At 52.9% G+C, this 10,140-nt stretch overlaps 1 protein-coding gene across 2 annotated transcripts in view; it reads left to right on the top strand.

Annotated features, from left to right (window-relative positions):
- Positions 1-6,347: 6,347 nt before the first annotated feature.
- Positions 6,348-10,140, top strand: part of MGAT4B (alpha-1,3-mannosyl-glycoprotein 4-beta-N-acetylglucosaminyltransferase B) — a 50,830-nt gene continuing 47,037 nt past the window's right edge. For both annotated transcript variants that reach the window (XM_071443333.1, XM_071443332.1), the window contains exon 1: positions 6,348-6,637. In XM_071443333.1, the coding sequence (XP_071299434.1) occupies positions 6,541-6,637 (97 nt within the window). In that variant the 5' untranslated portion in view covers positions 6,348-6,540. The remainder of the gene's footprint in view (positions 6,638-10,140) is intronic.

Genomic DNA, 10,140 nt, shown 5'->3' with positions numbered 1-10,140 from the left:
ACTCTTGGTGCTGTATTTCTTAGTTTAAGATATTAAGAACTTAGGAGAAACTGTGTCATGATGTATCATCTTCTGTAATCAAGAGAAGCATAAATTTTAATTTCCACAATGGGAAGGTAGTTTATTTCTTGACCTAAAGTATATATATTAAAACACTTGGCCTTTCATGTAGAGACATTTTGGCATATGCGTGACAATGTTGAAATTGCAACCCTTTCCTGCAAAATAGTATTTACAGTGGAAAAGTTTGCCCCATTTAAGTTAAAATGCTTTCTAGAAAATTCAGTTTCTAGGTATGACATGGCTAATATTTCCACTGTAAAGCACTGGGTTAAAGTTTAAACACCAGCAGACTCAGGTGGAAGCATGGATGATGCTGTGTAGGAAATGATTCAGCAGCTTTTACAGGAGGAAATATTGAAAAGTTTGGGCAGGCAGCAAAGCTGTATGGTGTTCACCTTCCCGTTTGCCTGTTTGCAATATGTACCCTTATGTCTGAAAATGTCAGTGAAAGCTGATGACTTGACATTGTTGGATTATGGTTTTTTTCCATAAAATCTGACCTGGCACCAGGAGAAGCAGGAGATGCAGTACAGGACACTCTGCCAGTGTTGGATGTGCCTCACCAAGTGACACCATGCCCATCTCATGTCCTGCTTCTGAGGACCCCGAGGGCCACTTTCATCCCATCTATAAAGCCAGAGACTGCATTTTGAGACCCAGCTCCAGCACATTCACTCCTTAGGTTCCAAGCTGTCCCAGACAGCTCCAATTCCTATTCCCTTCTCCATCCCTGCCTGTGTTTGAGGGGTGTTTAAGGCATGGGAGGTTGTCCTCAAGTTGCTGTGTCTTTTTACATCAGTTCTGTCTCCAGGCTAATTGATTGTTGCATTTATCAAGCAATACACTAAAGTAAAATCAGAATTCTGAGTTTTCCCCTGTGTCCACTTCAATCCATTCTCCTGGTGGGACACGCTGAGTCACGCTCAGCCTTCTGGGTGTGACATCATGCACTTTTACAAAACATAAGGCAAACAGGCTTTCACCAGTCTGTTGTTGGCTTACCTCACCGATCACGGGACAGGGGTGACTCAGTGAGTCTCCTCCTCCTCCTCCTCGAGGTCGGGGATTTCCTCCCAGCAAGTCCTTCTCCAGCTCAGACCTCGCTCTCCCCATTACCCTCAGCCCCTGCCCGGTTCCTCAGCCCCCTGGAGAAGCCATGTGAGGAGCTGTGCTCTAGTCCCAGATCCACTTGAGAAGTTTTTCCTTCTGTTTGTAAGTGGATCTGGATTTTGGCATTCTCAGCATGAAGCAGTGGCTGTGTGGATATTTTCTTATGATTCCTTAGGAATCCCATAGCAGCACAGCAACCCCCTGCCCAAACAAGTGCCTTGTTGGCCCGGGGTGCTGAGCAGCCAGCTTCACAGATGGATGTAGCAAAGGAACAGTAAAGGGAACAGGGAAAAAAAGCTGTTGGAGTTTAAAAATTCAAGTTAGAGAGGAAAGGCTTAAAAAGGAGCAATTAGCATCCCTCTGCTTTCTCTCTACACCCACTTCTGCTGGGAAATGTTTAAAAATATTTGATGAGGTTTTTGTTCTGAGGGCACAATCACCAGAAACACTCCTTCTGTCCAAACTTCTTATGTTTGCAATAAAGCCTTGGGGGGAAGAAGGTGGGGTGGAGGAGGAGAAATGTCCAATCTTTTCCTTGCAAAGGAGAAGTCCAATCTTTTCCTTGCTAACCACAGCAGAGGCTGATGGGGAAATTTTCCAGAGGAAATTTTCCCCCAAATCATTGCTCCAGCCTGAGGCTCCCATCACTGTCCCATCACTCCTGGTGATGAGGGGAGAGTTTGGCCCCTGTGTCCCCTGGCTCTGGCAGGACAGTGTGTGGGCATGGAGGGACCATGCACAGCTCTCCAGGCTGCACCAAGTCCCCATCCGCTCAAGGCAATCCCACACACTCCTTCCAGAGGCTTCTGGAGAGGTGCAGGATCCTCCAGACACATTGGGTCACACACCAGTGACTCAGCCTGCTCCCATGACCTCTGCTCTCCTCCTCTAGCCCAGTGAAAAGCCTGCTCATGCCTCGGAAGCAGAGCCCTCCTTCCTCATTGGCACAGGCAGAGCAGAAAGCTGAGCAGGGAGTTTTTTGCTGTCTCATTTTTGAGGCTGAGCTTTCCTGAAGTTTGGCTGTGCCACGTCAGTTGCTTACACAGGCTCAGCAGCTCCTCATTGCTGTGGTGTAGAACTGTTAAAGGCAGAAAACTCTGGCACAGTTTTTTCACTGAGACACAGGAGCAGATAGGAAGAATGGGTGGAGAGCAGGCACAAGGTACAAGCACACTTAGGGGTGTCATGCAGCTCTATAAGGATTTTATGTTCCTGGAGGTGAGAACGAGATTTTTGCAACCTATGTGAATTGCTTGGGGCAAGTGCTGCTTTGAGAATCTGACTTGTAGCTTTTGCCCTGAAATAAAGCATCAATATATCAACACTTTGAAGGTAAAGTACCCTGTTGTCATTTTCCTCTCTCATGGTTTAGGAGATTTGGAAACATTTATATTGCAGTGAAGCAAGCCATGGTGATGATGTTTGAACACAGAAGCCTATAAAACACATAGAAAATGAAATAATTTTGTTTCTTGCATAAAGCAGCCTGGGAAGGATCAGGCCTAAAGATGGGCCAAACTCCAGAGCCAAGCTCTTTAGAGCACAAGATAAAATCAGCTATAAATCTGGATTACATTTTATACCTAGACCTAATAAATGTTTTCTCTTTCTAATTTTTGTAATGGCCTCAATGGCCTGTGGGTTGCTATGGGGGTGTTTCCCATGAAGGCCCCTCATTTCTGCAGCATGCTCAGCATTGCCAACATCAGCTGTATAAAGATCATGAGATCACCTTAAAAAAAAACCCTTTTCTCTGTATTTGCCATTTGCTGGGGGTTTGGTTATCTGCAGTTCACATTTTAATCTTTGCACTGTAAAAGGACCAAAGTTCAAAACTTGCTCAAAATTTGCTCAAAACTTGCTCAAAACTTTAAAAACAGAATAAAAGACGAAACTGGGAAAAGAAGAATGGATATCAAGAATAAAAGAGACCTTTGCAGATCTGAGAGAAAAATGGCAGGTGCTACAATTTGGCTTAGTCCCTCATTTTTTCCAAGAGAACCCGAGGTTTTTGTCATGAGAGGGTGCTATAAAGATCATTAATTTCTTCAGACTTTTATGAAGACAAAGTATAACAGCAGAAATTAGATTAAACTTTATCCTTGGGAAAGAGTCTAATTAATTGTCTTGGAGAAATTATTAATGTTCCTCTCTTCCCTTCCACTGCAGACACACCAGCTTTCCTGAGTGGTGGGAGCATTTTGCACCTCTGAAAATAAACAGCCAACATTTAATGGAGTACAACGTTTCCCCACCATCAGCTCTTACTTGTCTGCCACCTTTGGGGGCTGAGGCTGCCATTAATTCCCGTGGAGCTGCTGCTGGCTCACGTTCTATGGGGGTTGCTTGGGCAACGCTTTGTAAAATCCGGGTCAGGATGCACAGGTCCAAGTCCCGCCCCAAGGGGTTTTTTCAGCGCTCCCGAGAGTTCTGCTCAGGGTATTTCCCTGCCCAGGGCATTTCCCTGCTCAGGGATGCGGTCTGTGCTCGGCCCTGTAGCTCCTCCCTGGAGCCTGGCAGAGGAGGGAGGCAGAAACTTTTGATGCCGTCCAAAGGGCTCCCTCTGCCGATTTCCCTCCCGGATTTTCTAACCACCGGCAGAGGCCATTTCAGGATTTGAAAAACGTGCTTTATTTTATGAGCTGAAGGATATTCTAAGGATGCAGTTAGGCACGACTGCAATGGGTGACCTGTGCTTTTCCTCCTAAACGAGGCAACCAGAGCACCTCGAGGCTGCCCCTGCACCTTCCTGAGTGCTGGGCTCCCTTCACTGCTCACCTCTCTGCACACCCGGGCACGCCCGGGCACACTCTTGCTCACCTTCCCAGAAGGAAACAGCGTGGATGCCTAAGGACCCGTTTGGCAGATTTTCCTGTTCAGGAGAATTCCCGTGTCTGCTGGAGTGTTGCTGGGAGCAGCTGGCTCCCAGCTCCTCCCCGCCTGCCCGGGATGGCTCCGGGGCGGTGTCAGCATTGCCGAGCGCCTGCCCCGCCACTCCCGCCCCTGGCACGGGCACAGCCTCGCTGTACATTGCACCCTGACTGATCCTGGGTGTGTGTTCACACAGACAGACAGACAGACAGATGGACACGGCCACGCACACAAACACTCACACTCAGTCACTCTCGGGCACACCCGGGCACACTCAGGCACGCTCGGCCACAGTCTTGCACACCCGGGCACACTCTTGCTCACCTTCCCAGAAGGAAACAGAGTGGATGCCTGAGGACCCGTTTGGCAGATTTTCCTGTTCAGGAGAATTCCCGTGTCTGCTGGAGTGTTGCTGGAATGGGAGATGACAACTTTCCTTGGTCAGGAATTATGTACCCATGTACAGAGCACCTGAGCTGCCTGACCTCATGCCCACTCCTAGAAACAAGTTCAGATGATGAAGGCAAATAAATGCCTGTGGAGCCTGACCTCGCAGTACAGTCTATAATGAAATAAGCTGGACCCATTAACAGAAGAAAACAGAAGCAAAATAATTTTGTAATCTGGTTTCTTCTGTCCTTCACCCAGGCAAGAACCTTGAGGTCGTAACCCCTGAATGCCAGGACCTTTGGAAGAGGGATAGCGTCCTTCCAGGCAGCAGCTTCCGTTTCTGATCTGTTCGGGCATTGATTTTCTCTCAATAAACATTGGATGCTGTTTCCTTCACCAAGATGAAACATTTCTGTGGGAATGGCAGTGAGGATGCTCTGCATGGCTCCTCATCCTGCACCCCCAGCTGAGCACAGCACAGGGAACATCCCTGTGCCCGGGGGTGAGCACAGCACAGGGGACATCCCTGTGCTGAGCACGCAGCTCCATCCAGGGGCACCACCCGTGACAGCGCCGGGACCGGGACATTCCCGGGTTCCACGGGCAGGGGAGTGTGGGGTGTGCAGCAGCCGGGCACAGCCACAGGAACGGGCACAGCCCACCCTGCAGACAGACGGACCTGGGGGCGTGTGAGCGACACACAGACAGACAGATGGACACACACAGACAGATGGACACAGAGCGACACGCAGATAGACACAGCCACAGACTCTTACACTCATGCACACCCGGGCACGCCCAGGCACACTCATGCACACCCGGGCACACTCAGACACACCCATGCACACCCGGGCACACCCAGACACACTCAGGCACGCCCGGGCACACTCAGGCACACCCAGGCACACTCAGACACACTCATGCACACCCGGGCACACTCGTGCACGCCCAGGCACGCCCAGGCACACCCGGGCACACTCAGACACACCCCTGCACACCCGGGCACACCCAGACACACTCAGGCACGCCCGGGCACACTCAGACACACCCATGCACACCCGGGCACACCCAGACACACTCAGGCACGCCCGGGCACACTCAGACACACCCATGCACACCCGGGCACACCCAGACACACTCAGGCACGCCCGGGCACACTCAGGCACACCCAGGCACACTCAGACACACTCATGCACACCCGGGCACACTCGTGCACGCCCAGGCACGCCCAGGCACACCCGGGCACACTCAGACACACCCATGCACACCCGGGCACACCCAGACACACTCGGGCACACCCGGGCACACTCATGCACACCCGGGCACGCCCAGGCACACTCATGCACACCCAGACACACTCAGGCACACCCGAGCACACTCAGACACACTCATGCACACCCAGGCACACCCGGGCACACTCGTGCACGCCCGGACACGCCCAGGCACACTCATGCACGCCTGGGCACACTCATGCACACCCGGGCACACCCGGGCACACTCAGGCACACTCGTGCACGCCCAGGCACACTCATGCACACCCGGGCACGCCCAGGCACACTCATGCACACCCGGGCACACCCAGGCACACTCAGGCACACCCGGGCACACTCGTGCACGCCCGGGCACACTCGTGCACACCCGGGCACACCCAGACACACTCATGCACACTCGGGCACACCCGGGCACACTCATGCACACCCGGGCACGCCCAGGCACACCCGGGCACGCCCAGGCACACTCATGCACACTCGGGCACACCCGGGCACACTCTGGCACACTCTGGCACCCTCACGCTCACTCGCCCTCTCCACTCTCCCCCCCGCCCCTCTGCAGTTCCGCACTCTCCCACACGAGGGCGCCCTTCACTCGCTGCCGCCCCGCCCTCGGCCCCGCCCTTCGGCCCCGCCCTCGGCCCCGCCCGGCCCCGCCCCGCCCGCCCGGCGGGCCCGGCGCGGGCGCTGCGTGCGGGCGGTGCGGGCGGTGCGCCCCGCTCCGCTCCCGCTCCGCTCTCGGCTCCGCTCCCCGCTCCGCTCCGCCGGGGCCCCCGGGGCCGCCGAGGCCGCGCCGCGCCCGGGACATGCGGCCGCCCCCGCCGGCGAGGAGGCGATGAGGCTCCGCAGCGGCACGGCGCTCACGCTGCTGCTCGGCTGCCTGTGCGCGCTGCTCTCGCTCTCCTGGTACGGCGCCTTCGGCGGGCACAAAGGTAAGGGGGGCTCGGCCGCCTCCGCGGGGAGCCGGCCGCCGCCCCGCCGCCGGGGAGGGGGCGCGGGGACTCCGCGAGTCGGCCCCGGCTGGACCCCGGGATGCGCTAGGGATCCAGACCCGGTGAGCATCCTGCGGGAGCTGGGGTATCCCTAAGGGCAGGATCCTGCTGGAGCCCCGCGGGTGCGGACTCGGCGGGATTCTGTGCGCCCCTGGCCCCGCGGTACCCCCTGGTCCCCACGGGACCGTGACCTGTGGAACCCCTGGAGCGACTGCCCGTGCCCAGCTGGGCGGGAGGTGCCCCAGCCGGGCGTCTCTGCTCGTCCAGGGGTGCCCACGGAGGGTCGGGGGGCTCTGGGGTGATGGGCGGGCTGTTGTCCAAGCCAAGCGCTTGGCTTGGCTTTCGTTGTTGTGCTTCTTTGCACCCCCGTGTTTATGGCCAAAACCTTCATGGGCGATGGGAGCCAGGTGAGTTAAATCTGCGTGGTAGTGCCAGCAACTGGGGGGAGCTCTCAAATGCTGGGGGTTCTTTGGGCAAACTGATGAGGGGAGATCTGAGCATTTCTGCCTTCTCTGCATGCATCTCTTGTGGCTCCATGCTGAGTCTGGTAACTTCAGGGGATGTGGGACAGGTGTGACAGCTGTGGCTTCAGCACACTCGCCATTGGTGCTGGCTTTGCACTGAGGAGGCAGCTGCAGAGCAGAGGTGCAGGGCCCTGTCCCGCCGAGGCTGCCGAGGAATCCTGTGCAGGTGGTTACAGAGATGCTTGCTGCTGGTTTTTCCTGACAACACAATAGTTGCTTTTCTCCACCCAGTCTCTCACTCAAACAGTGCACTGGACTTATTCTAGCCTGGAGGACAATTCTGACAGTCACTTCTGAATTGTGTCCCTGTACTGTGTATGAGTGTGTAACCTCCTACACCTGTGGTAATCGCTCAGCTCTTCGAGTTCCTGCACTTTTAGAGGTCATTAAAGGTGTGTGGTCTGACCAGCCAGGCCTTGACTCTCTCCTCCCATTGCTATAGAAGCATCTCTCCCTGCCACAGGTGAGAAGCAGCTTCTGCTGAGCATAAGCTGTGATTTGGTGGATTTGCAGTCCTGTGGTACACCATGCACCATCACAAGGTGCAGCTGGCATGTAGTGCAAGTCCAGCATCAGGGCTGGGGCAGCTCTTGGGGAAGGTTTTTTGGCTCTGATGGGCAGGATGACATGAACCCACCCAGCCCCTTCCCTGGCAGCAGGCTTGGAGGGCCTGGGATTTTGTCCTGGCAGCTGCAGGTGTCTGACAGGTGGCTGCTTGGCTTCCTCTGCCTCATTCATCACTGAAGGCTTTCCTGTTGTGCTGCTAAGGTGATTTAAATCCCACCAGAGCTGCCTCCTGCAGAGGTTTGCGTGGTGGGTGTATGCAATGCCCGGGCGCTGCTTCTGTACCAATGGATTGCTTTGCTTCTGCTGGTGATATTTTTATCACCACTGACCAAAATGTTTATTTATTACTGGCCAAAATGTTTGCATACCCAGGTGTTGCTGTTGTGTGTTGCTTTCAGACAGATGTACTAGACTAGTAGTTGTGCAGGGGCAGAGGAAAGCTCTGAGAACTGCCCCGTGGTTACCACTGAGCAGAGGCTTTGCTTGCAGCTTCCTCTCATAAATAAAGCAAAAGCAGCGTGCGGTGCTGTGTGGGCTCCGAGCAGCCCCTCCTGCTTCCAGAAGCAAGGTGGCCAACCCCACTAGGCACTCTGTGCTGTCTGGGCTGTGGTCCTTTGACACACTTTTATTTTTTAGCAAGCAGCTTTTCCCTGTGGCTCATGCAAGTGCCAGAACAGCCCCCCTGGGCACCCCTGTCCCTGTCCCTCTCCAGGATGCGCGTGTTCCTCTGGCAGCAACAGATTGTCAGCTGCAGTGGCCACAGCAGGTCAGGCCAGCACGGGTGGCTGTGTCAGCACAGCAAGTTTCCAGCTATTGTGGGCATTTACCTATCAGACCCTTTCTCAGTACAGAGCTGGAGAAGACCTTGAGAGGTCATTGAGTCCATGTCCTGCCCTCCGCAGGATCGCTGATAACCAACCCCTTCCTGACAGATGTTTGTCTTGTTTGTTCTTAAAAATCTTCGATGACAGGGACTCGTAAGCTCCCCAGACAATCTGTTTGACATTTAGCAACCCTCATATTAGGCTTTTCTTATGATTTGTACAGAAATGTCTTTTTCTTCAGTTTAGTTTCAGGATTGCTCTTCTTTTTTTCCATCTGTTTGGAACAGACAGAAAAGTTCCTTCTATCCTTCTTTGCAGCAGGCCAGTAGATATTTGGAAGTTGCTACCATTTCCCTTACTAACACAGATCAAACCACACTGGTTCCTTTGATCACTCTTTTTTAGGTCATGTATTCTTGCTCTGCAGTTGCTCTTCTTAGTCTCTTCTGGACCGTCATCCTTGGTGAGGGGTGATGCTTAATGTGGGTTAAAGGGCTGAAGTTGCTGCTGTATTTTTGCTCAGAAGATTAAGTGTTACTTCATACCTTTTACAAACAATGATCCTGTTTATACATCCCACTGTGTGTGCTTTTCACTTTTGCCATAGGTGACTTGTATTTATTTTTTCATCCCATCACCCCTTCAACTGTTCCTCTCCAGATGTTGTCCTGCTTTTCATTCCTTATCTTGTGTTTGCCTGGTTAATTATTCTTACCAAATTGCATTACCTCACACTTGTCCTTCTTGAACTGAGTCTTTTTTTTTTTTCCAGAATGCATCTTCTAAATTATCAGGATTGTTTTGAATTCTGATCTTGTCCTCCTGCATGCTTGCAGTCCCTCTCAGCTTGGTGTAGCCTTCCAGGGCAGTTAGTCTATTTTCTCTGCCATCAGCCAAGTTGTGGATGAAAACACCAATTGGTGTTGGATCCAGGATGGGTTCCACTGGAAAGGGCTTCAGTAGAGCCCCCCAGTCTGTGCTCAAAGAGCAGTGCCCCATTCACAGGTGGTCTTCCCAGCAGTGGTGGTCCCACCTTCAGGCAGCTCAGGCCAGTCCCTGCATCCCTGGCTGTTATGGGCATGTCCCATCAGACATTTCAGAGGTATCTGAAATCTTTGTTTCTTCTCCCCTTCCTGCAAGCCCTGACACCTTGTCACAGAAAGAAATATGACAGGTTTGATGTGATTTGTTCTTGATGAACAGAGATTATCTTTTGCTGAAGCTCTCCTTGTCTTCTAATCATTTCAACTGAAGTTAAGCTGATGATTCTATAAATTCTTGCCTCCTTATTCCCATACCTGTATTTTTCAAAGATAGGCTTTGTGTTTGCCAGTCCTGTAACATCAGTCATGCCCTGTGAGTGGAGACTGGAGACAATTCCCAGTGCTCCTGAGTTGCTGATGTTGTTGAGTTCTGGGGAAGTCTGGCAAGGTGTCCTCATTGCCTCTAGTGGGGAATAATATGATATTAAAATGTAAGGCATTGCAGAGTCTGCTTGTCTTCCCACTCTGTGTTGGGAGGACAAAAC

Source organism: Agelaius tricolor, unplaced genomic scaffold (genome assembly GCF_023055355.1).
Source record: "Agelaius tricolor isolate 1412-34295 unplaced genomic scaffold, bAgeTri1.0.p SCAF_18, whole genome shotgun sequence".
Taxonomy (NCBI): Eukaryota; Metazoa; Chordata; class Aves; order Passeriformes; family Icteridae; genus Agelaius; species Agelaius tricolor.
Note: the sequence above shows the minus strand (reverse complement) of the source record. Positions and strands in the feature narration are given on the sequence as shown.